The 26,101-nt window shown below is 58.2% G+C and overlaps 1 protein-coding gene across 3 annotated transcripts in view; it reads right to left on the bottom strand.

The window, feature by feature from the left end:
- The window catches only part of TINAGL1 (tubulointerstitial nephritis antigen like 1), a 31,183-nt gene extending 5,352 nt beyond the window's left edge, over positions 1 to 25,831 (bottom strand). Inside the window, exons 1-11 of one of the 3 annotated variants that reach the window (XM_034753867.1) lie at positions 25,663 to 25,831; positions 24,384 to 24,486; positions 20,130 to 20,455; positions 17,169 to 17,232; positions 11,670 to 11,762; positions 10,359 to 10,473; positions 7,190 to 7,313; positions 6,728 to 6,878; positions 6,006 to 6,195; positions 5,728 to 5,773; positions 3,325 to 3,448 (exon numbers count right to left, since the gene is read on the bottom strand). In XM_034753867.1, coding sequence (XP_034609758.1) covers positions 3,325 to 3,448; positions 5,728 to 5,773; positions 6,006 to 6,195; positions 6,728 to 6,878; positions 7,190 to 7,313; positions 10,359 to 10,473; positions 11,670 to 11,762; positions 17,169 to 17,232; positions 20,130 to 20,433 — 1,211 coding nt within the window. In that variant the 5' untranslated portion in view covers positions 20,434 to 20,455; positions 24,384 to 24,486; positions 25,663 to 25,831. The remainder of the gene's footprint in view (positions 1 to 3,324; positions 3,449 to 5,727; positions 5,774 to 6,005; positions 6,196 to 6,727; positions 6,879 to 7,189; positions 7,314 to 10,358; positions 10,474 to 11,669; positions 11,763 to 17,168; positions 17,233 to 20,129; positions 20,456 to 24,383; positions 24,487 to 25,662) is intronic. The other 2 variants (XM_034753868.1, XM_034753866.1) reach the window with 2 other exon arrangements.
- Between the last annotated feature and the right edge of the window lie 270 nt (positions 25,832 to 26,101).

The raw sequence follows: 26,101 nt of genomic DNA, 5'->3' as shown, positions 1-26,101 counted from the left end.
GGCCCCGCACAGCTCTGCCGGTGCCCCTCACTCCCAGCCCCCTGCCCCTGCTGCTCCAGTCCTGGGCCCCGCACAGCTCTGCCAGTTCCCTCACTCCCAGTCCCCTGCCCGTCCAGTCCTGGGCCCCGCACAGCTCTGCCGGTGCCCCTCACTCCCAGCTCCCTGTCCCTGCTGCTCCAGTCCTGGGCCCCGCACAGCTCTGCCGATGCCCCTCACTCGCAGCCCCGTGTCCCTGCTGCTCCAGTCCTGGGCCCCGCACAGCTCTGGCGGTGCCCCTCACTCCCTGCCCCCTTCCCCTGCTGCTCCAGTCCTGCAGCCAAGTGTGCCAATGCACCTCAACCCTTATCTGCAGCCCCCATTGCTGGCCCTGGCTTAGCTGATACAGGTACTAGAGATGCCGTTCATTTACCCGTCACTGTCCACTCCAAAGAGGAAAGGTGGCTGCATTAACCCTCTCCACCTTGGGTCTCTCATGCCCCCTTGGCACTGCAGCTGGGCCAGAATATACAGGTGCAGCTGCCTTTATCCCGCTCGGGCAGGAGCTGAGTTCCAGGGTGCTGAAGGAGCTGCAGGAACCAGATTTGCTTTGGCTGAGGGATCTGACTGTGGCTGTAGGGGCGCGGCTATTGGCCCACACCCTGCAACCGTTTGGCCCCGCTGCCTGGCCTACCTGCAAGAAACCAGCCAGATACGGGCAGACCCGGCTGGAAAGGGACCTGGAACATTTCCAAGAGCTCATTCCAAGCTCCCCGGGGCCTGGGGCCAAGTCACCCCGGGGCAGCAGCACGTCAGCCCAAACCCGAGCCAAGCGGCTTGCGGGCCCAGGAAGCCAGCAAGCCGGGGCAGCTACCCAGAGGTGGAAACACAGCAGGCTTGTGTCCTTCGTGTCTGCCTGGCAGCGCCCCGAGCGGGTGGCGGAGGCTGACATGCTATTCTTGGCTCTACCTGCTGGACTGGATCAAACCCTGCTAGAAACAGGACATTCCACGGTCCCCAGGGCTCCGCCCAGTCTTGTTCTGCATGTCCCTGGGGTGCCTGTTGCACAGCTTAACAATCCTCCCTGGAAGGTCTGCGGCTAAGGGTTTGATGCCACAGACTCCCTGTGCGACCTTGGACACGTCCCTTAGTCTCGCAGAGCCTCGGTTCCCCACCTGTGAAATGGGGGCATAATCCTTCCTTTGTCTGCTTGGACCAGCTCCCCCTCCGGCTGCGCCTGGCACAACGGGGCTCAGATCTCACCTAGGGCAGCTCAGTGCTCCTGCAGCATAAACTTTAAATACCGCCCTCTCTTGACCCCCATGCTACCCTCCTTCATGCCAGCCCCTCACCCCTGCTCCAACCCCTCCGCCTCCACTGCTCAACCCCCCGGTATCGGACAGTCTGAGCTGGCTGCATCCCCGCCACCTGGACATGCTGGGCTGCTGTCCTCTCCCCAGCCTGCTCTCCAGCCCGAACCCATCCCATTTGCTGCTGCCTTCCCCAGAAGGAGGTGCCTGACCAGCAGGGCTGCAGGGGAGCTCAGCTAGCTAGCGGCAGTAGTAGGTGTCCCAGTGTGAGCCCCATCACTAGGGGGTGCTGTAGACCACACCGCCCTCCTCCGGAGGGCACAGCCGGCCGCCAGTGTGGTTCGTCTGATCTCTGCGTCCCCGGCGGCTCGATCGGTGCAAACCTGGGGTTCGATCCACTCCTCTCTGAGCGACGCAAAGCGCCGGAGCGTGACTCACCGCAGGCTGGGCCCAAAGCACGGGACCCGCTTCCCCCTCCTTTCATCTCTCCCCACACATACGCTTCCTCTCCAGCCCAAGGAAGGGGAACTCCCTTCCTCCACCGCAGGGAAAATGTCTTCGCAGACCGAGGGAGCTTTTCCCACGAGCAGCGCCTAGAACTGACTCAGTGAAGGGCTCAGGCAGGACCAGGAGTCAGGGCGGGACGTGCTCCCAGCTGGGCCGTCTGTGCCATCCTGGGGACACGGGCAGATGGTGCCAATGGGGGGGACAGTCATTCGGGGTAATAGTGAGAACAAGGCAGGTGAAAACAGGGCTGTCAGCGCATACGGCACCCACCACACAGGTACCAGCGTCTGTACAGCCCAGGATGCTTCCCCGGGCGCAGGACGTGCTGGAGTTACGCCATATCCCTCACCCCTCTGACCATTGCTCCAGCCCCGATCCTGCACCACGAGGGGCCCAGGGGCCTTTTGCCATTAACTGCCATAGGGGCAGGATCCCGGTCTCAGCCTCCCAGGCGGCATCAGCTTTTCACAGCTGCTTCTAAGCACAAACCCAACGCCCGGCCTGCAACCGAGCCCCGCAGCCTGGCGCGCTGCACTCAGCGCAGAAGCTCGGAGGTGGAAGAGCAGCGGGGCTGCGGATCGGGGTTGAGGGGCACCAGCAGAGCTGCACGCGGGGCCCCAGGACGGGAAGAGCAGAGGGCAGGGCAGGCTGGTACAACTATTCCAGCCTGTGCCAGGCTTTGGCAGCCTCCTGCTCCCACGAGAACGAAACCCAGCCTGGGTTTTTCTTAAAGCAAAGGAAACGTATTTGTTTCTCCTCTTGGCTTGAACTGGCCCAGAGGGCACCGGGGGGGGGGGGGGGGGGGCCACCAGGGCCGGACCGGGCTGCTGGAAACGCTGGGCTGCAATTTGTCCTGCGACAACAAGCGCTGGCCCACACTGGGGCTGGTTCTTTGGCCCTGTCTCTCCTGTAGGCCTGCGGGGAGGGGGGAAGGGGAGGGGCGCTGGGCAGGCTGGCTCAGGCAGGGGGTCTCTTGGGAGACTGTTCTGCCATGCAGCCTCCACCCCACAGAGTCCAGTGGCTCCCAGAGATGACCTGCCCACCCCCGGGACACCGCCAGAGGAAAAACTCTCAACCTCCTCCCTCCAGAGGGGAATGGCCCTGTCTGGCTGCCATCCTTCCTCCGGCCTCTGCCCTCCCCGCAGGGCCCCCCAATGTACTTTGGTTCCTCATTCCAGGAAGGGCGCCGGCCTGGCACATGTTCAGTGCCACTCACCATGGCCCCCCCTCCAAATACACAGCGCCCTGCCCCTTCAGCAAACAGCCTAGTGTCTCAGTGTGACACCTCCCCCGATACACCCAGCCAGCCAACAGCCTCCCACCAACACCCCCTCGTTCTGGCCTCCGTGCGCATGCCCACACACCGCCCCGACGGCCCTTGCAAACGCCTCACCCGTGCGCGACACCCCACTAATTCCACGCCCCCATCTCCCTCCCCGACACCTTCTCAAACAGCCACATAACCCTGCCCGACACCTCTGGCACGCGGGCGCAGACACAAAATTGCTACGGCACGAGAGGCCCTCCTTACCCTGTGATTTTCACTGAGTGGGTGCCGTGTCTCCGGTGGTGCTCCGGCTTCCCAGCCATCACCGGCGTGTGCCGATAGACTCCACTCTTGTACACGAAGAAATCCTCGTGAACCTCCATGATGGCTGCAGACAGGGAGGAAAGAACAGTGTCACCATGGGGTGAGGGGACAGCTACACATCATCTGGGTGAGCAGGGCCCATGGTGCCCCCTTCAAGCCAGATTTCTTTCCCGGGTGATGCCCCTCTATCCTCTGCCCCTCTGGTGTTGGTAATTAGGTGACCTTGGTGGAGGGAGGTTGTGTGTACTGCACCTTTAAATTTCCTGAGCCATTTTGTGAGAGGTGGAGTTAATGCAGCATGCTCGGACAGAGACGCACACACTGTGCTCTCTCTCCCCCAAGCAGACTTGACTTTTGTTCTTTGTTGTTTGATTTAAATGGAAAGTCAGCCAGGCTAAACATATAGGGAAGTCTAGTGCAGATGGGGTGAACACAGCTGGGTTTTCGAGCAGGATTTCTCCCTCCCCTTTGGACTACTCCTGCCAAGGGAGCTTTTACAAAATTTATTATCACCCCGATTAAAAATCAAACCAATGGGAATTTGAGATCAGCTCCCTGCAGTTAATAACTGAACATGGTCCTAGCGATGCGCAGCCCCCATTTGTGACGAGAACAGGATGGGTTCCCCAGCACCAGAGACCATTAATCAGCTTAACTGCGGCTTTACCAATCACACAGCTTGTTAAACATTAACCCGCCTCGCCCTGCCTGCCAAAGGGAGCGTGTAGCGTGTGGGTATCCTGTGGTGCTGAGATGGGGAGGGGAGGCCACTAGCTAGCTGGGCGGGACACGTGAGGCCCTTGGTTTTCACTTTTTACTGATTTTTACTGAAAATGTCCCAGGTTTTACAAAAGCTCGTATTGGGTTTTTAGTGAGTTTCACCCGGAATTTTGGACCACTCAAGTACAGGAAAAAAACAATGATGTTAAGAAAATCCAGTCCAGCAGAGCTGTGTTTAGGTTGTAATAAGTTAGACAAAGTGTACCCGGGAGGCTGTTAAAGTGAGACCGCGGAGTGCGTGTGAACCATTAATGTGCAATTCATGAACTAAACCACAGTATGCAGCAGCTTTTACTTTCAGTACTCTTCCTTTTCTCAATTTGCTGCTGTTTCTGTCCTCCAACCCAATCTGGCTTCCAATATTAATCCTGGTATTTACCCAGAAAACTGTGAAGTTAATTTTTTGGCACTGATTTTTGATCCTTTTTTAAAATGTTTGTAATAAACACTAGTACAGTCCTGGGAAATTGTAAAGAAAAATAAAAACTGAAAACAAAGGGCCTTTGGTATATTCCATGAAACGGACTCACCACAGATTGAAATGCTGACGGACCATTTTTTGGTAAATGTTGAAATGAACACTTGCAAAGACAAAATGACGCAAGTCTGCTGCTTTGTGTCTGTACGCTGCCTGGAACAATGGGATTTTGGCTAGCCTTTAATGAACATGATTACTAATAGGTCGCTCAGGCCCATAACCTGGGCATCATCTTGTATTTGGCCTTCTCTATTGTTATTTATTATAATTTGTATTGTGGGACAATTGTGGGGCCCTGAGTCACAGACCAGGACCGCGCTGTGCTAGGAGCTGTACAAACACAGTACAAAGAGATGGTCCTTGCCCTAGACCCACACCCAGGCTGCGTCTAATTCTTGCCCCCTCTTTCTACATGATGGGATCCTGCTCCCTGAATCAGGAACGGGCCCCGTTTGCTGTCCCATTGGGAAGCACACAGTATTAAGTGTGGCCTCTGGCAGGTAACACTCAGGACACTAGCCCATGCCGAAAGGGCCAGCCTATTCTATTCCAAGCAGGTTCTCAGACCACGCTCCCCACCACAGCACCCGAGGGCTGGATTCACAAAGCACCTATGCCCAACATTTAGACATCAAAACCCTGCTGAGCGGCTGCCTAACCCACATTTCCACCAGGAAAATCCCCTATTTTTCAGCCATCCGGCACGCACAGCCCCCTGACGTCACTGAGCTGCTCTGTGCCTAAGCCCTGATGGGATCCTCAAAGCCCAGCACTTGAGGCTAATGTCTCCCCTGCCAGCTCCACCCCGAGGTTCTGGAGACGGGCGCCGGATGCGGCCAGTGATAGCAACAGAGGGGCATGCCCCCTTTACCCCACTCCCGGGGGGGGGAAGGAGCAGCCCAAATGGAAGCCAACCCCCTAGCCCCCCTCCTCTGCACTAGCCAGGGACTAGTAACAGGGTCTGCGGGAGAGGGAGGGGGCTCCCTGGGGCTGGACGGGTAGCAGGGTCTGTGCCGGAGTCGGATGGGGAGGGGATTCCCTGCGGCAGGTGGTGGGTAGGTCCAGTCCAGTGGCGCATCCCTTACCTTGCACGGGCCCATTCTCCATCAGCTCCTTCATGATCTCCTTCTCCTGCAAACACAGAGCAGGGCTGGGTCACACCCGGGCCGGGAGGTGGTGGCAGCTGGGCGACCCTGGGCTTTAATCTCGGCACGGCCCTCACCCCACCCCTCCAATGCCCTCCCGATTGGAGCCTGACGTCCCTGAGCGAGTGGGACTGGGCCAGCCCAGGTCCAGCCAGCGTTAACCCCTCAGGGGCTGGGCTCCGCCCGCAGAGGGCTCCGGGCGGGGCAGCGGCACTTACGCTGGAGGAGAGGCGGTAGGCGGGGGTCGACTGGTAGATCTCGTTGGAGTGGGTCTGGGGGTTAGGGCACTGCTGGGTGGCTTGTCTCTTCCCTCTGCCCGTGGAGCGACTTTGCATCATGCAGGGCCGGCTTGAGGGGGCGCTGTCCTTCTCCCGGCTGGTGAAGGGGTAGCAGCTGTCAGTCACCACCCTGGGAGGCAAGAGTGGGGGGTAAGAGAGGGCTGCAGAGCGGCAGGTGGGACAAAGCGCCAGCCCCCGGCACAGGGACGATGGGCCGGGGAGGGCTGGGACACCCAGTGCAGCTCCAGGATGGCTTGACCAATGCTGGCTCCGTCTCAGATTGGAGGCGACCGTGCCAGGGGATGGATCATTCTCTGGGCAATGCCAGCCTGTTCCTGGGCACAGTGCAACAAGTCCTGCCCTCTCTCTCCCCCCCTGGTTTTGCCAATGCCCCTCGATCCCAACCCATCGCTCTTCTGCTGTTCCAGCCCTGGGCTTCCCTCTCCACCTGCAGCTTTGCCAGTGCCCCACAGCCCCCCTGCTATATTCCTGCCCCCCGCCATACACACAGCCCCCCACTCTGAGCCCTGAACTCCCAGACACAGCTCGGCTGATTCATTCCACCTCTGCCCTGCAGCCCTCTCCCCCGCTGCCCCACTCCGGGGCTCCCTCCCCTGCCCAAAGCTCTGCTGACGCCCTTCCACCCTTTGTACCACACTCACCCTCTCCTGCGCAGATACCACCAGGCCCGGTCGATCCGGCCCCCGCTGCAGCCCTGCTGGTTCCGAGTGTCGCACGAGATCAGGTTCTGGGGGGACAGGGCGGGCGTCATGTGCCCCATGGAATGGATGGAGATCCTGTCCGATGCCACCGCTTGGAGGAAACTCACACGGTTAGGAGGTTCCTAACGTAGCAGATACAACTCTTCTCCCTTCCCCCAGCCAATCAGCCTCAGCCCCAGGGGCCCAAGCCCCAGGGGCCCGAGCCGGGACAGGGAGCAGCTGGCACTTGGCACGACGGACGGGCCCATTCTATGCACCACGCCAATGGGCAGAGCCATGGCAGCAAGGGGAGAGAGTGGCAGGGGTCTTCCAGTGAGCAGATACGGAGGGCTCCTTCTCTCTGCACCGGCCACCTCCTGCCGGGGCACGCTGCCCGGCACTGCTGCCCGACGGGCGCCTTACCTGCCGTGGAGAAAGCCCAGGAGCCAGCACAATTGCCCTGGTCCAGGGGCTCAAGGACCAACCCGGGCCACTTGTCAGCTGCGTTGAAATGGCTGGGGAGCCGCTCGTTGGTGTCCATGCTCATCTGCAGAGGCAGAGACAGGGAGCCTCAGCGGGCCACAGGGGCTCAGTGCCAGAGCACCAGGGACACCACGGCCGAGGGCGGCTGGAGTTCCAGGCTGCATTCAAGAGAGGAGCCCTTCTAGAGACAATACCCCAGGGCCAGCTGAGAGCCTGGCCTCTTCCCCTTTCCCCAGGAGCCTTTGCTTCCCCCCCGCCCCCCGCCAAAAGCCTCCTGTAGGATCCAAACCTCCCCCAAGCAGGCAATCAACCCCGACCCACTTGGTGGGTGTTAAACTGGAGATGGGCTTGTGGTAAAGGCCCTGGGCTGGGGCTTGGGAGCTCTGGGCCAGTTCCTGGCTTTGCCACTGACTCTGCACCAGTCACTTAGGCTCAGAGGTATGTAGGTGCCTAACTCCCATTGGCTTGGGTAAGTTTTCAAAGTGCCTAAGTCCCTTCTTCAAAAGGGACAGGCATGTAAGAGCCTCTTTGGAAGTCAATGGGCTTTGGGCTCCTAATTGACTTGGGTTCTTTGGAAATTTTCACCCTCTGCAGCTCTGTTCCCCAACTGCAAACTGGGGATACGAATCCTTCCTCTGTCTTGTCTAGTGACACTGCCAGCGCCGTGGGGCAGGGCTGTCTTCCCCTGGGTGTGCGCACCAGGGTGCCCTGAGCTCAGGTGCCGGCTTCTTGGGCTACTGGAACAACAACAGGCTTTCTTTAAACCTGGCTGAATTGCAACCCTCCAATTGCAGAACAAATGGCTGCCTTTCGTTTTGGAGTGAATTCAGGGAGTCCTTCCTGGGCAACGCTGCCCAGCCCCCGGCCGGCCGCCAGCCATGCACCGGGGCGGATGCAATTCAAATGCGGAGCATTTATGTGTGATCAGGAAACGTCTCTAAAAATACACATGGTCAGGGAGTGAAGGACACTGCGGCCTCGGACCGTGGTCCGCCCTTGCCCCCAAGCTCAGAGGGGAAGGCGCGTTGATGTTTGCGCTATGTTCTCTCTTGAGCGATCTCGCGCCAACGATAGGGGCACTCCAAGAAAAACAAAGCCAGGCCATAACAACAGAGACCCTTCTTTCCATCCTCCGCACCTTGATGATTTCAAGGTTCCCAGTGGGAGGAGGGATAAATATGAACTGCTGGGACTGGGGTCAGCACAAGACTATTTCAGGGCTCTGGTCTGGCCTTCCTTCCTTGGGGGAAAGAGGCCGCCAGCCGGCAAGGTGTGGAGGTGAAGGAGAATGGTGTAAACGCCTCGACCGTACAGACTTGCCCCGTCCCTGCAATGCAGCGAGAGAGTTCCCAGCCAGGATCGCACCCAAGGTCTCTGACCCCAAAGTACAGGCCTCTAAAGCACTAGCTCTGTTCAGCGAGAGCAGGGTAGGGTGTGGATCGACCGCCTAGCGCACTTGGCCAGGGTGCTACCCGCAGCTTGGCCTGGCATGGGGTTGCTGCACTTCTGCCTGCCGTCACCACCAGGAGGCGCTGTTGGGGCTGCTGCCCCGAGGTCGTTAATGGAATCTGAGCATGCTACCGCCTGACCGCCCCGATCTTTGCCACCCCCACGTCATGGCAACATGTGTCGGGCAGGAACAGCCCCCACCCGATTGGACGCAGCCCCCGCGCCTGGCTCAGATGAGTACAGGGAATCCCCAAAAACGGGAAAGCAAAATGAAAACTGGCCTTTCCCCCCATTCGCACCTCTTCCTGCCCTGGCTTAGACCACCCCCGAGTCCCGGGTCAAGCAGAAGCGCCAAGAGACAAAAAAAAAAAAAGCAGCAGGCGAACAATAGCGCAAGTTGGACTAACGACCTGTCCCATCCGCTGACAGCCTGGGTTTCCTGCCCGGCCGAGCCAGCTGACTTCCCCCCCAGCCCCCACTGGAAAAACAGCGTCTTGCTCTCCAAGAACGTGCTTGGAACAGAATGAGTCTGAGCAGTGCCCCGTCGCTTTTCCACACGCACCGGCAGGGGCCACCTTCCACGGGAAACTGTCAGTGTCGTGCCCTGGCAGCCCCTGCCCGCGTGTTTGTTCTGGCAGGAGCCTGGAGGGACAGACTGCGTCCGGGGTAATGCACCGTGCAGCAGGCTGGCTTTGCAGACTCAGCAGCGGCACAGCGGGGGCCCGGGGGCCGGCGCGGACCTCGCTTTCCGATGGGAAACAAACAGGGGAAGGAAAGGAAAAGATTCCAGGGATCGCAAGGCTGAAGCTACTGAGCTGGGGTTTCCAGAGGAACAGGTCCAATGAGACCCCCACGGAGCCTCCACTACAGGCCTGGGAGTATCGGCCCACTTCAGTCTTCCAAAAAATCCGACGTGGCTTTGTACCCCTGGACTGGGGGTTCCCTGGGGTAGCCTGCAGCCTCCTCCAGAGAACACGCCCCTTTCCCCTGCCCGCAGCCTGAGCCGGCTGTCAAAGGAGGCCGCCGTAACTGGGCAGTGACTGGCCCATAGCCGGCGGCTGCCCTGCCTCCTGGGGTTCTGGACAGAAGCACACGATCCCAGTCCCTGATCCCACGTGTGTGCTAGCATCACTGCCTGCGGGCGAGCAGCACGCTTCTGGGCACGTCCGCACGCCGGTGAGCATTGTGGGCAGGCAGGCCCTGATAGTGCTCCCCGCCACGTGGATCCTCACGGGCGTTAGCCCCAGCTCAGGAACTTGCCCGGGAAGGCTGTGCGGTGAAAGGCTGCCGGTGTGTGAAATCGAATCGGGACAGCCCGGAGCTTCCGCAGCTCGGCAATAATCAACGGCAGAGAGCAACAGCCCTGAGCCAAAGCATGGAGCCGTTTCCAGCACAAGGGGGAAGGCCCTGCCAGGATAGGAAGGAAGGTCAGTGCTGGACTGGGCCAATTCCCAGCTCAGGCACAGACACCCAGTATGACCTTGGTCTGGTCACTTAATCTACCCCGTGCCTCAGTGCTCATCTGTAGAATGGGGATAATGCCCCCCACAGGGATCAAATCCCAGCTGCAGGCTGGGACGGGAGAGTTAGTCTCAAGTGGGCAGGAACTAAACCCAACCCCCACGCTATTCAAGGCCTGGGCCAGGCAAGACAGACTCACCTGCAGCTCGTTCATGTGCATGACCGTGGGGGGTGGTTTGATGGTCCCCAGCCGGTAGTGGATCCCTTCGTCCAGCGTCATCCCCCAGAAATGGCTGTAGTTGGCGGCTCTCCAGCTAGCGAGGGACAGGCGCAGGTCCGATTAGAGAGCAAAGCACCCCCGACACGCTCACGACCCCAGGCGTGGACGGCTCAGCCTGAAGCTGTAGGGTGTTGACCAGCTCCACCCCCTGGAAGTGCTAGTTGGGGGCATGCGGGTGTTTAACGCAGAGATGGGTCTGGGCTGCAGGGCCCACGTCTGGCCACTTCAGGGCTTGTGAAGGGTCAGCGCCGGATTCCTCCCCGCCCTGACACGGAGAGGGGACTTAGCCACGCCATCCTAGGCCCTTATCTGGGCCCCGTTACTGTGGCATCAGCATTTTAATACATTCACTCTCTCGCTCCCGGGGAGGCAGGGGAGGGCGGTGCTAGTATCCCCAATGTACAGATGGGGAATGGAGCCACAGACAGGCTAAGGGACTTGCCCAAGGTCACTCTAGTGGTCTACAGCCGTGGTTGGTACGGAACCCAGGTGTCCGGCCAGTGCCTTAACCGCAAATCCAGCCGTGCTTTCTAGGTGGTAAGGGGCGTCTAACAGCATTTTAAGGGAAGGGTTTGGCTACCAGACGCTCACATGTCTCAGGAGAGGTTCCATCCCCCACCCTGGCCCTGATGTGCCAAGGCAATGGGGTGCAGGGGCTGTACCCTAGAGCGGGACGACATTTTTCTAACCAGAAAGGGCCCTTTTTTCTAAACCGAAAATTTTCATTCAAAATTGGTCGGTGGGTGGAATTTTTCTTTTTTTCGCAAAACCCCCCCCCCCCAACGTGCTGCCTTTTTGGGGGACCACGGGTACTGAAAATGTTCTCAGAACGGTTGTCAGGACTTTTCATTTACCAAAAGCAGGCTTGGAGGCACAAGGCAGAACGTTAACCCTCGCTTGCCCAGCATTTCTCCCTCTGTAATGAACTCTTCCTTCCTCCCGCCTTGCATCCGGCTTGTCGGTACAGACTGTAAGCTCTGTGGGACCGGCACTCTCTCTCGCTGGGTGTCTGTACAGCGCTGAGCACAATGGGGCCGTGATCTCAGCTGGGGGCTCTCGGAGCTACCAGGACCCAAACACTCACAGCGAACCTGGCCCAGCATTTTGCAGGTTTCTCAGAGCATCGGGCTGCCCCGTGGACCCGCAGTGGAATGCCGACACTTCCAACCTTCAGGCTTTCGAATGCCATGGCAAACCGTTCTCCCCGCCCACCCGGCAGAGGGCTCTTACCCATAATTCCCTCTGTTGATGGCATCAATCATCTCGCCATCGATGAGGCAGGCGTGCTGCTCACAGTCCCACTTCCCGTTCCCGCTGCAGGTGCTGGGAAGAGAAGGAGATAAGGGAAGGGTCAGCCAGGGAAGCAGATCCAGCTGGGGAACTGTGGGACAAGGCCTTGCCAACGGCGCGGGACGGACCCGCTACGTATCTGCCTGCGCTAGAGATCCGTCGTGTGAGGCCAGGACCAGTCGTTCCCTCTCACTCGCTCCCCGGCTGCGCCCAAAGTCACCTCAGCCACACATTGCCCATAGCACAAGTTGGGGGAGCTACCCCAGGTGGCAGCCGATAGTGGATCTTGAGGAAGCTGCATCCATTGTTGCTCCAGAGTTGTGATTCAGCTATCGGCCTCAGCTCCTGTGCCTTCCCACAACCCACCCCCAGCAGCCCATCTGCCTACGCTCTGCTCCGTTTGCAAGCCAGCACTCAGGGCCGGCTCCAGGCACCAGCATTCCAAGCAGGTGCTCGGGGCGGCAGTCTGCAAGGGGAGGCACTCCGTGTGTTTTTGCCGCCCCAAGCAGCGCGCTGAATTGCCGCCGTTGCCGGCGGGGGCAGTCCGTGTGCCGTTAGGGCAGCACGTGCGTTTCCGCGGTGGTGGCAATTCGGCGGCAGCTTCTATGTTCAGCTGCCCGCGGCGGCAATTCGGCGGCTTCTGTCTTCCGGCTGAAGACACCGAATTGCCGCTACCGCAGAAACGCGCGTGCCGCCCTAACGGCACATGGACAGCCCCCGCCATCCCCGGCGGCAATTTGGCACGCTGCTTGGGGCGGCAAAAACAGGAGAGCCGGCCCTGCCAGCACTTAAAGGGTTGGATGCTGCCTTCAGAGCAGCAACTAAACTCACTTCTCTGCACCTTTGGAGACACGTGGGTCTGCAAAACTGAGCCAGAAAGTCCTTGGCATGAGACTGTGACCCGTTCCCCTGCTGGTCCCTGCTGGAGCTTGGAAGGGCAAAGGAGCATGGGATGAAAACTAATGAGGCTGAAAGTTAGCCAGGCTTTTGCAAACATCAACAAACTCTGGAGCTGGGGGAAGGTTCAGAGCAGCTATTGCTGCCTTTCCATTAGTTCAGCAGCCCGTGTTAAAACCAGGGAACACGAGAGAGTCTGTACTAAACCTTCGGGGAAACCTAGCCAGCCCATGTCTGCGTTACGGGTTCGGCAGCGACATAACACTGTATCCCCACGGGTTTCTCCATCCCACCTTCCCCATCAAAGGCACCATTCTTCCGCCGCCCTGGCTTCATCTACGGAGCACCAGGGTGTGGGTTTTTCACACCCCTCCCTGACAGAGTCACCCTGATATCACGTCTCTGTGGAGACCAGGCCTGGGATGCATTAGAAGAGCTGGGGAGGAAAGGAAGAGCAGGCCCTGCTCAGAGACTTTCAGGCCCGAAGGACCCATCCTGATCATCTCTGACCTCCTGCACGGCACAGGCTGCAGAACCGAGTCGCCCACCGGCTCCTGCAGCAGGCCCAGCGCCTCTGGCTGAGTCACTGAAATCCTCAGATTTGACTGCAAGACTCCAAGTTACAGAGCAGCCACCGCTGTCTCTAGTTCAGTCCAGCAAGTGTCCTGTGCCCTACGTGGCAGGGGATCCGCGGGGCTGCGTGGGGGAGGGGGGGCTGCAGCTCTGGATCAGGGTGCAGCAGCAGAGCTGTGGAGAGCTGGGGGTGGGGAGCATGAAGCAGACCCCTGAGCTCCCTCACTCTCATAGGCACCGAATGAAACCCATCCCCCGCCCCCCACACCATTCCAGCACCTCCAGTCCCCTGGCGCCCACGGGGAGCTCACACAAGCCTTCTCCAGCATTAACCAAGCTCCAAGCAATGCTCGGTATTTTCTCCAAGAGCCCCGCTGGTTTTTGCTCCTTTTCCAGCCCAGAGAGGCTGCGCTTCCTTTTAAGGCGATGGAGCTGCCGTCAGGACTCTCCGAGGATAGACAGAGCTGAGCCGGCAGACCCGGGCCCAGCCTTAACACTTCACTCCCCGGGACGCTGAGTGGGAGATCTCGCCTGCCTTCCGCTCAGCAGGGGACGACTGCCCCTCTGGGGGACATTGGATGTCCAGTGTCCCTGCAACCCTGCTTCCAGGCAACCCACTGGGTGCACGGGGCTGCCTGGCTAGTCTGGGCGGGCGCCGCTGGGCAGATGAAGGCAGGTGTTCCACTGGGGTGTGGATAGCGACACCCTCGCCGCCACCCCACAGAGGAGAGAGGGTGGGAACGCAGCCAGGGTGGGGGAGAGGAGATATCCCCCCCGCCCCCCCACAGCCAGCTGCCCAGGACCAATGAAGAGCTGTGTGCCCCTCATCCTGTTCCCCGGCTCAATGGAGCTCTCAGCAACCAGGTGGAGGGAGAGGACAGTTTATAACCTGCTAGAAACCATCAGCAGTTTGAAGAGTAACCGGCCATCCCTCCCCAGGGATCACAGGAGACGCCCCTCCCTGCCCCGAGGCCCCAAGCAGCAGAGCTGTGAGGGCTGAGAAGCATTTCTGCTCCTGGAAGGGCTGCCGGGAGGGTGGCAGCCTCTGTGCCGGGCGCCAGGGGCACAGGGCTGAATGTGACTGCCCACGCCCCGGGCCGCTCCTCTCCCCTGGTCCTGGGGTCCATGAATTCACCCCACCCCAACTCATCAGCGACTGGCAGCTCCGCTGCACTCGCTAGCACTGAAAGACTCCGGGGTTCCATTCCTGGCTCTGACAAGCTGCCCTCCCGGAGCCTCAGTTTCCCATCTGACATGGAGATACGACTCTGGGGTGGAGGGGATCACTTCACTGATGACCCTTGTATTAAGCGATTTCAGATCCTTGCACGGATGGGACTATAGAAAAGCAAGACAGTCACATCCAATTAACCCTTCCCACCCCACTCCCGCCGAATGCCCCAGCCACGTCCCGACAGTCCACGTGGGTCTAGGTGGGCCCACAGCCCAGCCGGGAGGGAAGCACATCACTGTTCAGGGGGGAAAGGGCTGACCCGAAACAGGAACAACCATGATAGCCTCCCCTGGGGCCGGGGGTCGCAGGCTCCTCTCTCAGGCCCAACATTCCTGTGTGTGTTATAACCCCGGGGGATCTTCCCTCCCCTCTGCCTGGCGATCGCGCCGCTGCCTTGCGCCCATGAGGCAATGGAAAAAGCCAGAGTTCAAATTCCATGGCCTCCCAGATGCTTTCCAAGCCCTCCGCTCCCCCTCCTTGCTGTTTGATCTCCGCACACAAGGTGGTGCCCGGGTTGCTAGAGCATCTTGTTATTAACCCCTGGGGAGAGGATCTCGCCCCGCTGCAATCCACAGGGCGGAGCCCAGCCCGGGGAACTGCCCCGGGTGCAGACACTGCATCACTCTCAGGAACTAAATCAAGGAGCAGAGCAGGCCCTGTTAAAAATGGGGGGGAGGAGGGGTCATCTGTAAGGTGCCCAGTAGTCCCGTGGCAGGAAGTAAACAGAGGTTTCACAGACGTTCACACCACTTCTACCTCCTAGACTCTAGGCCGCTCTGGGGGCTGGAGTGGCCCCGGGGTAAGTTAGAGCAGCCCCTTGCGGCAACCATACCAGGTCACCAGTGACCCTTCCTACCTGCCCTAGCATGATGCTGTGCTGGAGGCTGGGAGGGGGAGCAGCAGGGCACTCCTTATGGCTGGAGAGAGACCTAATGGCCTCTAACTCTGGGCCAGAGCAGGGCTGGATCTGCCTGGGGGGTCTAGTAGGACAGGGGAGAGATAACTGAGTGGGAGTAGCTGGGGGTCACACAAGATGCAGATGCATCTGGAGTAAGAGCTGAAAGGGGAATTGCTTATTAAGTCCGACGTGGGGTCAGGACTGGGAATATTTTGGCAGGAGGAGCGTTCAGCCCCCAAAGGCCCAGCCCTGCTGGAAGACACTTCCCCTTCTGCAGGAAAGGCGGCCGGTTAATCTTGGGAACCTTGAGCCCTTACTGAAGCCCCCGCCCTGGGCAGGGTCTGACCCCTGCGGCCCCAGGAGCTTGGGAACTGGTCAGGGAAGAGTTTGCTTCAACACTGAGTGCATCCCACCCCCGCTTTCCTGCTGATAAAACACCAGCGAGAGTTGGCTCCTGAGACAGCCAGGCTGGGGAGTGGGGGGATTTCCAGAGATGCTCTGCTGTGATTGTCCTACACTCTGTATCCTCCCAACTCAATGCTGGGCTGCATGGGCTCGCGGGTGAGCTTCCTACCAGCTGATACACGGTGCTGCACTAACATCCGTATAAATCAGTGGAGTCACTCCGGATTCACACCAGTGTAACGGAGACAAGCATCCGGCCCATTATGAGCATGCAGGGATATCCCTGATCTACAGTAAGGCTCAGTTGGTGTATTTAGCTCTGATGCTTTTATGCCTTCGTTTTCTGTATCCTGCACCTTTAAATCTACAGGGCTCCTGCTCTCTGGAGAGGTGGGCAGCCATTTTGTGCTGAGTTCAGTACAGACTGTTAGGCGACACAGGCGCGCGCACATTGCGCTCTCTCATAGAGACGTCTTTTGTTCTCCGTTGTTCTCCTCATCTAAAATAAATGCCATTCGCACCTAAATCATCTGTTTGCTCTTTGCACCTGGAGAGGCATAACAGCCCAATCTGTCGTTCCCATCTCGATTTCTAGGATTCCAGAGATACTTTAGATTAGAAAGGGCTGTAAAGACTGGAATCAACTCTCAGCATGCCGCTGAGAAAGGAGGTTCATTCGTGATGCAACCATAGCCAGCTTTCATAAAGGGAGGCCAACCATTGCCTGTACTGGGGCTGCAGCCTGGGGGGTTTGACTAGATCACCTCTTGAGGTCTCTTCCAGACCTACATTGGGGTTATCAGGGCAGAATTTGGTCTCGGTGACACCTCTGCAGGAAACAGTGATGAACCCGAAACTGACCCAACCTGGGATTTCATCACCAATTTAACACTGGGCAAGTCGAAGGATTCGCTGTGGGTCATTAAACATGCAGGCCGAGTTTCCAGAAACCCCACGGCTGCGTTATGGCTCTGCCGTGGAAATTCTGGGCAGCCTGTGCCATTCCATTGCAGGCCAGGGAAAAGCTGGCAGTTCCCAAGGAGACTGGCACCCAAATCTCAGTGCCAGCCAAACCCCCGTGGATTGGCATCAGAGAACGCTGGAATCTGTGACAGGTCATGCCTCTGGCCCCACTCTCCTGCCAGTGCAGATGGCCCCTACAACACATTTTCTGATGCTCTGTGCAGTCTCATTTTACAAGCGATGGGTCTCCCGCTGAGCACACTGGGAGCCTTGTGAGATCTCTCTGTCAGGGGACGAGGCGGAAATCTTGGGGACGGGGTTCCACTAAGGAAAAATACATTTTGAATGGTTTAAAGAGAAACCTGAGTCATCGGACTTAGCTGATGGCAAACAGCTCATTAGCAGCTCAGGAAATAATTAGCAACGCCTGGCGTCAGCAAGACCCGTGATCAGAAGCCAATGCACTCACCAGAGGTTGCAGTTTTCTCTGTAGGTGGCTCCGGTTGGGTACTTGTGTCCACCACGATCACAACCTGGACAGGAGAGAGGTGAAGAACAGACCACGGTGAGGAACTGTTCTACAGGGGTACACGTGAGACTAGTTAGATCACTGCTACCACAAAGCAACTCCCCATAGCGTCCGTGGGAATCTTTCCATTGACTTCAAAGGAGCAGCACCAGGACCATAAGCCATACCACCAGCCCACGCAGAATAAGGAGCCGTGGTCACAGAGAGACTAAGTGAGTCGCCCAGGGTCACACAGGGAGTCTGTGGCAGAGCAGGGAACGGATCCCAAGTGAGCGCCCGAACCCCTGGCCCACCCTTCCAAACTAATCCCCCTGCCCATTTAGAATGGTTTGGGGTCTGCCTTGGAAATATTCTGCACCTCTCTGTATCACAGCCAATCTCAGACAGGTTTTCCAGGCCTACCTGAGCTGTACCAGAGGGCACCGCTCTTGTGTCTCAGGACATGAAAGGGTTTAATTCTGACTCATGGGAGGAGGAGCCAGGTACTACCAACTATTCCGGGGGCCAGTAGGTTGTGCAGTTATGCAGCTGTTGCTGGAACTGAGCTGAACTGCCCTGCCGGCCTTTAACCCACTCCTCCCCTTGCTGGTTCCCAGCCAGGAGGTGTGCCAAGGCAGCTGGACAAAGTGCAATTGGAGACGAGGGGGTGGGGGTGACTTATCACCCTCTGATTTATTGGTTCGTGGTGCAGGGGAGGCTGTTTGTGCGGTTTTGGGTTCGGTGCCAGACAAGCGAAGCGTGTCCCAGGTGTGATTCATGCCCTGCACCCTCTGATGTAAACGCGCCCCAGGCTTTCCTCTTTCCCCCCCCCGGCGCGGGGGGGGGGGGGGGGGGGGGACACACACAGGCTTTGCTCTCAGCTGCACGGATGTAAATCCAGAATAGTTCCGGATTCCCACCGGTGTAACAGATCAGAACTTGCCCCCTGGCTTAGGGGCCAGCTCCCCACACTCCCAGCATGGAACCCTCATGTCCCAGCGTGGCCGCCGCAGAGCCCCCTCTCGGGCCAACCCCTCCGTGACTCCGAAAAGGGTGCACACCGGCCCCCTGATTGGGATGGAGTAAAGAGCGCCCGGTGGTTTGTGCCACAACCATGGGACTCTGCGGTGGGGAGGGCAGGAGTCATTCCCAGAGAGCGGCGTTCACAGGGTGAGATCATGCGACAGACTCGCCCACGCCCCTGTGGATTGGAAACATTTCCGATAAAGGCCCCAGTTACAAACGCTTTATTCATCTTTGTACGCCGGCTGGTTCCTCAATGGCTTCTTAGAAAGAGTTTTGTGACACGCATCAGAGGGAGGGACACACAGCCCAGCGGATGCAGTCTCCCCAGCAAGGTACATCAGGGTTAACATGACAGTGAAACATAGGTGGCTCTGAGGACCATGATCTTGACTGATCAGGTTCTGATCTCAATGACAGCAGCATCAACGCAAGGCCCTGAGCACCGGACAATGAAAGGTCCCATTTTCAAGCATAGGGATGTTACGCATGGAACTGGCCAAATTCCAGCCCAGCTCCTTATCCTGGAATTCCCCTGACAGGGTCAAAGCAGACACCATCGTCTTGTTCACTCCCCATCCCAGCTGGCCAGGCAGCGTTGCTAAGCGATAGCTGCCACATTTCAACCCCGGGCAAAGGGACCCATTTATCTACCTAGGGTCAGATTCTGTGTCCAGTTGCACCAGGCGATGTTTTGGAGTGAGTCCGCTGAAGGCAAAAGCGTTATCTGGATTTACTCTGGCGTAACGGCACACAGAATATAGCCCACAGGCTGTCCTGCGCTGCAGGGCCTTCAGACGAAGGGTGCTAAGGAACGGTCAATAACTAATGTGGGCCAGATTCTCCGTTGGTGGAAGTCACCAGGGCGCCAGTGCATTTACATTGATTTACACCAGCTGAGGCTCTATGTTCCTAGAAATGGAACTGGAATGTACTGGGCCATATTCTGCTCTCAGTTACCCCCCAGGGCAAAGTCAGACAGGGCATTAGGAAGCCAAACCTCCATTGTCTCCAGTGGCATTTACATCTCTTACGCCAGGACTGGGTTTGCCCAGGAACAGGATCCGAGGTCTCCCTTCCCGGCCCATGAGTTTTCCAGCGCCTGGCACCTCTGGGGTTACGACTCTTCGCTCAAGAGGCGGGCAGAGCTCTAGGAAAGGCTGCTGGCAGCCCCCCCCTGCAGCCCAGGGCCAGAGAAAAGCCGTTATGACGCGTGTGAAGTGCACACATTCCCAGCCGCTGTTGGGCTGAGTTCTTGCAGCTGCCAAGGAAATGATCACATCTTAAGTAGGATCTGCGATAAGGGAGAGACCGATGACTGGCAACGTCCGCTGGGAAGGCTCCAAAGGCAGCCCGGTGCCGAGCAGACCGGCAGGGGGCGCAGGGAGACGCCTCCCCCATGTCTGGGGGTTTGACCCTGGGGTGGTCCCCTTATGGATGGGGACAGGGGGATGGCTGCTGAACAGCAGCCAAGTGGGCAGGAGAGGGAACAGAGGCCCTGTTGAGTGGAATTGCTGTTGACTCCACAGGAGAATAGAGGGGCGGGGGTCATTGAGAGCCAGGAAACACTGAGATTGCAGGTTCAAATCCTGTAGCAGGTGGGACCACACGTTATCCCCGTTCGATAGATGTCTGGGTGGCGAGGGTGGGTCCCAGCCTAGTTTGACCTACACAAACTCCACCAGAATGATTGGTCTGTCATTGGCAGCCTCAGTGGAGAAGCCAAGCGCTGAACAGGACCTGGGGACTGAGCTATGGGGGTCGCTCTGGGGCAGGCAGACAGGTGGGAGCTGTGTGGATGTGAGGGATGGTGCTTACATTGCTGCTGACCCCATGGGGATACCCAGAGGCCGTGGGCCAGGCCAGAGCGAGCTGCTGGAGGGGGTTTCCCCCACCTACCTTTGTGCACAGGCACGGGGGGCGGGATGCCCAGGCAGTACTCCCAGAAATCAGGGCAGCAGTCGGAGATGGTGCGGTTGCAGAAGAGGTCGCAGTAGCAGATGGTATCCAGGTAGGGCACGGTGCAGGCGTCGTCCCTGCCGGCACAACAGGCATCGCTCCTCTCACAGTACGAGCCGCCGGCGTCACGGATCCCCCGCTCGTGCAAGCCCGGTGCCAGCTCTCTGCGGGTCCGGGCCCCGTGGGCAGAGAGATCCTCTGCTGCCAACAGCCAGAGGGTCGGGAGAGTCCACAGCAGCCTCATCTCTGGGCCGACGTCCCTGGATCTGCAGGGGCCAGGCAGGGAGAGAGAAGGACGGGACGTGAGGAAGGCAGGGTCCGGAGTGGACACAGGCACCTCCTGGCCACAGCCTCGTTCCTAGGGCTGGGCTAAGAGCTCAGAGGGGGACATGAACCCTGCGGGACACTAGCGTCGCCATGATCTCACCTCGGGCCCCAGGCCACTGGCAGGTGCGTGGCAGCAGGGCTTCCGAACACAGGCAAGTGGGACTTGCCATGGGGGCTAGTGAATTGGTGGCTGCCAGGAGACCCTGGAACGGAGCTTTCCCAGCTTTGCCCAGAACCAGCCCGAGGACACCCAGGCCACACTGCCACCTGCACCGGTGCTTGCTTCGGGTCATCAGCATGACATGGGCCACAGTGCCGCCATGAGACGTCCTCCTTTAGGGCAGCCACTCAGGTGGCCAGCAGAGGATCTCCAGATAAGCCCCACTGCAGCCTCATAAAATGCGACATGCGGCTAGCACCAGTGGATGCACGAGTACGGGGGACAAGGGAGCTAAGGCAGCGACCTACCCTCCAGGGGAGCTGTCAGCTAGTTCCACTCTCCAGGAACGATCCCCCATAATCCCTCGCCAGACTTGCATGCACGGCTCTGCAGGAGACACCATGCATCCTCTGCGCCCCTGTGCAGGACAGCGTGAAACACCGGCCAGCCGGTCGCCCAGCTAGCAAAAGTGACTCTGCTCTGGAAACTCACTAGCAAGGGCATCGCCCAGAGGGAGAGGGGGAGATTTAACAAATGGCTCTGTCCTAAGTGCTGTGGGCAGAGGACAGATTCCCTTCCCTTTTGTGTTTCTTGCCATGGAAGCCACCCCAGAAGGTGGTTGATTCATCAGAGCTACTGATGCAGAGCTTGGGAGCTATCACTCAGAGCCGCAAAGGTATTTAGGCACCATCTGGGAGTTAAGTACCCAAATACCTTTCAGGGTCTGGCCCTAAGAGACCAGAGGGAGATGCAAGTCGGGGGTGTTCCCTTCCCAAGCAGATTGACAGCTGTCAGTCACATAGCATCACACCTGGCTGGGAAAAGGCAGGAGCTGGGGTGCTGATTGTTTGCAAGGTGTGGGAAGAAATGATCTGTTTGTTGCTTCCCAAATCTTTACCAGGATAAAGGTACAAAATACCTGGGTTCCCTGCACATCAGATAACCAAGGTGAGGGCTCCCAGCGGGTTAGATAGGATCAAGGCTGCAGGTTATGTAGGATCAAAGCCCAGGCTAGCAGGGAGTTTGATAAAATTGGGCCCCAAGCTCCCAGCAGCTCAGACAGCAGAAGCCAGCTGTAAGCTCTGTGCACGCTTAATATAAGACCAGGCTTTGGCTGCTAGTGTTGCCATCTCTCCTGATTCTGTTGCAAGCCTCGGGATCTTTGCGATTTTACCTTAAAGCCCCAGCTCCCGGAGTCAGGTGATTCCCCGAGAATCTCAGCTTCCGTTTAAAAAACTAAGTAAGTTTCTAGCCCTGCTGGTTGCAGAGAGAAACTGGAAAATGGGACCCCTGAGTGCTCCCCCACCAGGAGAAGCAGCTGATCTTTATTCTTCATTAAATCCCATGATTGTGCAGGGCCTGGCTTATGAGGAGGTGATACCAGCTTTGCCTTCACCATCAGGTCAGCCGCGGTGCAATGCTGCTCCCAGACTAGTCCGGGCAGCGAGAAGCTGCCAGGAACGTATCGGAGCATGTTCCTGTTTAATCCCCTCAAACTGGAGAAAGAAAGCAAGAACATGCCAGGGCAGCCAGCACGGCCTTCGTCTCCAGCGCCGGGCAGCCAAGGGCAGCCTCTGAAAGGGGGTGGGAGCAGCATGGCGGGCCACAGCCTATGAGGCACTCCATGGCTGGGCCAGGCTGTGTGTCTGGACCGCACACGCTGCCTCAGCATTGCTGTTACCAGGGCATAGCGTGGGGCGGGGAGGGGCCCCGTCTGATCGCAGCTTGGTGAGCTCCATGCAGCAGCTCAAATGCACTCGGGGGTTTCAGTTCTAAAGGGAGGGGGCTGCCGGACATGCGGCTGTACATGTCCTCCCCTGACCCCACCCCCATCATGCACTGGCCTGCGGTACATGGACCAAGGTTTTCTCGCACGCTCCTCTGCAGCGACACAGGCTCAGAGCAAAATCAGGCCCTACATGCCAACGCCAGGGGGAGTCTGGTCCATGGTGTGGCATTCATGTGGGGCCGGAGGGGCCCAATCCTGCATCTGGAATCCCCCCTCCCCGGGAATCGTCCAGCACTCCTGCTCTGGTAGCCTGCCTGCACTGGGGTGTTTTGCACCAATGTAACCTCGGGGCCCGATCCTCCCACGTACAGCACCTAGTGCAGGCACGTTCACCAGTGCAGAGTGGGTGGGAATCAACACCCCCGTGAGGGGCAGCGTCTCACGCTCACTCCGCACTGCTGTAAGTGACAGCACAAGGGACTGGGCGATGGAGACACAGGTCTCCAGCTGCTGCACTGGGGTAAAGGCTGAGACGTGCCCAGCGCAAGCCTCTTTTCACGCGGCAGTACCCCATCTACACTAGGGCTTCGCATGGGCATCGCTGCACCATTGCAGCCCCTGCCCGCAGTGACCCAGGTATAACTGTATGAATCCAGGCGTCGACACAAGAATTGGCACTGGTTTAGTTACATGGGTGCGAGCCCCTGGGGGGGATGTTCTGAATCTGGTGTAAGAGCAGTTTATTCCTGTCCATCTCTGGGACTTAGCTGGCCCCCATCACTCTCGTCTCTGAGCACCTCACAATCTTTAATGGATTTAGCCCAACTTCCTGTGAGGCAGGGCAGTGGGGAAACTGAGGCACAGAGCAACTAAGTGATTTGCCCAAGGACACCTACGGGGTCTGTGGCAGAGCAGGGACTTGAACCCAGGTCTCTTACAGCCTAGCCTCTTGCCCTAACCACTGGACCTTCCGACCTCTTAACCCTGTGGCTAAGCTCAAAAAGCCTGGTTGTAACCGAAATCACTGTCCACATGCTCGTGCACCAGGTCAGTTAAACCAGTTTAAAATCGCCCCTTTTGTTAAACCAGTGCAGCGAGCCCTGGAGACAAGCCCTGAGCCTACCGACATCTCTGCAATCACGGGCTAGGCTACGCCAAAACCAGAGTCCGTTATTTCTGTGGGAGTCTGTGCCTGGAACATGCTGGTTTCGCATTCAGAGTGTCCCATTTTGCTGTAGCTTGAGTCTTTTTTTTTTTTTAAACTTAAACCATTAAAAACTAAATAACTCAGGATCAATCGGGTTTAGGCTCCAAAGTCACTTGGGCACTTTTGAAACTGTTACCCTTCAACTCACTCAATCTGTGATGCTTTTAATCTGAAACCAGAGCGTCCAGCCCCAGTTTGCACCAGCGTCGCCAAAGCGGGGGATTAAACCGATTTTGTTCTTTCGGTGGCCGCTTGAGGGTGGATCCGGCCTGAGAGCGGGATCCACCCGCCCACCAAGAGTGAAAATAATTGGAAGTGTGTGTGACTTTTTGCCCTGCAATGCAACACCTCAGGGATGTTTCCTGCAACTCTTCCCCTCACGCCAATCCCTGCCCAGAGGTTTTATTCGCCTTCCTCTCAGTATTGTTCGGGGACATGTCAGAACGGAGCTTTCCTCTCTCCGTCTCTTTGATCTGCAAGGGCCAGTGTAGTATCCCGGACTGCAGGACTGAGCTCACTACAGGGCAGAATTGAGGGGCACTGGCTGAGCTGTGGATAGGGTGACCAGATATCCCGATTTTATAGGGACAGTCCCGATTTTGGGGTCTTTTTCTTATATAGGCTCCTATTACCCGCCACCCCGTCCCAGTTTTTCACACTTGCTGTCTGGTCACCCTAGCTGTGGGTGGGGAGGCCTGACCTGGGGCAGCAGGGGGCTGTGGGAATAGCAGAGCATTGCAGGACAGGATTGAGGGGAAATTAGTCCAGTACCTGCTCACGCTGTTCCTGGCTCCAGCCTGCGTTCAATCCTTCCCTCCCTTTCCTAGTCACTTGGGTGATAGCAGCCTTGCCTGTAAGTCCCTGGCCAGTCCTCCTGATAGGGGGTTTGAAAGTGCATCTCAATGTACAGTGCTGTGATCTAGGACTTAGACAATGTGATGAGTTTCCAGAGCTCAGCAGCTAACTTAGGCGGGGAAGGGGAGGGGGACGAAGGTCAAAAGGCAGGGAAGGAATTTCAATCTGTTTTTGCCAGCGCCTGTGCTTACTGCAAGGTAAGCAAGATGCCTTCATTTTGTTAGCTTAACCCTCTGACCTAGGTCTGGGACAAGCAACACAGGGCATAAATCCCAGAGCTGCAAAGCTAAAGTGGGCTCAGGAAAATGCTTGGAATCTGGCGGCCGGTGGTAATTAAACTTCCGCATACAGTAGCATCGCTGGGCGACTGTACAACACCCAGAGGTGGCTGCATTTCACTGCTGGGCGAGCGTTCCCCGGGCAGCATTGCTGTGTGACTGTAAAACAGCAGTTAGGTCCCACCCCAGAGGAGGCTGCATTTCAGTGTTGGGTGAAGTCATCTCTGCAAATGCGGGGCCAAATCTGGATCCCATTCCCCTTCTTGCAACCCTGCTGAAGTCAAGTAGGGGGGCGTAACATGAGGGCAGATCTTGCCCCCGGTCTGTAAAGCGTGGTGCGTATCCCTGGTGGGAAAGGAAGCCGGCAAAAAGGGGAAATCAGCTCCCCCCGGAAAGGCTGTTTTCCAGCCCCAGCCCAAACAAACCCTGCCTTCAGATCTTAGCAGCTGGCTGTTCGGGGCCGTGTTCTTTCCTCCCGGCTACACCTCTGTTACACACACCAGGGATAAGGAATCTAGGAGCTGTCCCAGTCCCTCCCAGTAACCCCCCCCAACCTTCCCACTCCACACAACCCCCATCGATAGTGCATCTACCCAGGCAGGTATGAAATATTTGCAAAGCCTTCCAACATTCACCCCAGCCCAGCCAGCCCCTCTGGGCTGGGACCGGCTGGCAGCTGATCCTCCTGGACTGCAACCAGCTCTGAACCTAAAGCTGAATCCAGGTCTTCAAGAAACAAAATCATGTCTCTCCCGTTCCCCTAAAGCAGTGAGAAATCCATGAAGCGGATTCCTTCCCCCTCCTCCTCCCCGGCTGCTCCCTGCAGAAATCGTCGCCCACAGCTCCAGCAAAACCCACAGGGAGGAGGCAAACCCCACTAGAGCCCAGCTCCCTGCCAGGAAAGAAGAGGATTTTACCTGAAACTTGCCTGTCCCAGCACAGCCGCAGTCTGGGCTCGCCAGCAAAAGCCCTGTCGTCCCCCTGCAGGACAGACTCCTAACGCAGGCAGAGCAGCGGAGCCACTCCTCTGGGCCTGGCTGTCTCGCACACACTGGTGCAAAGGGGCCCGGGCACTCCTTATGTAGCACCCGCCTTCCCACCTCCACTCATCCGCTGTCAGCCAGCCTCCCCTGGCTCCAGGGGGAAAGGCTGCAGCCTTCACATGCACAGCCCAGAGCAGAGCTCCACATTCCCAGACAAAGGATGGGGTTTCGGGGAGCTTCGGCTTGGCTTAGGGGACGGGAGCTGGGCAGGGAGATTTATGTCCCAATCCCAGCACTCTTTCTTCCCCTCGCCAGCACAGACACAGAGCAATCACCAGGCCAGATCAGAACTACGCTCCATCTAGCCCAGCCC

This window comes from Trachemys scripta, chromosome 20 (genome assembly GCF_013100865.1).
Source record: "Trachemys scripta elegans isolate TJP31775 chromosome 20, CAS_Tse_1.0, whole genome shotgun sequence".
Classification (NCBI taxonomy): domain Eukaryota; kingdom Metazoa; phylum Chordata; order Testudines; family Emydidae; genus Trachemys; species Trachemys scripta.
This window is presented reverse-complemented; position numbering and strand designations above follow the sequence as displayed.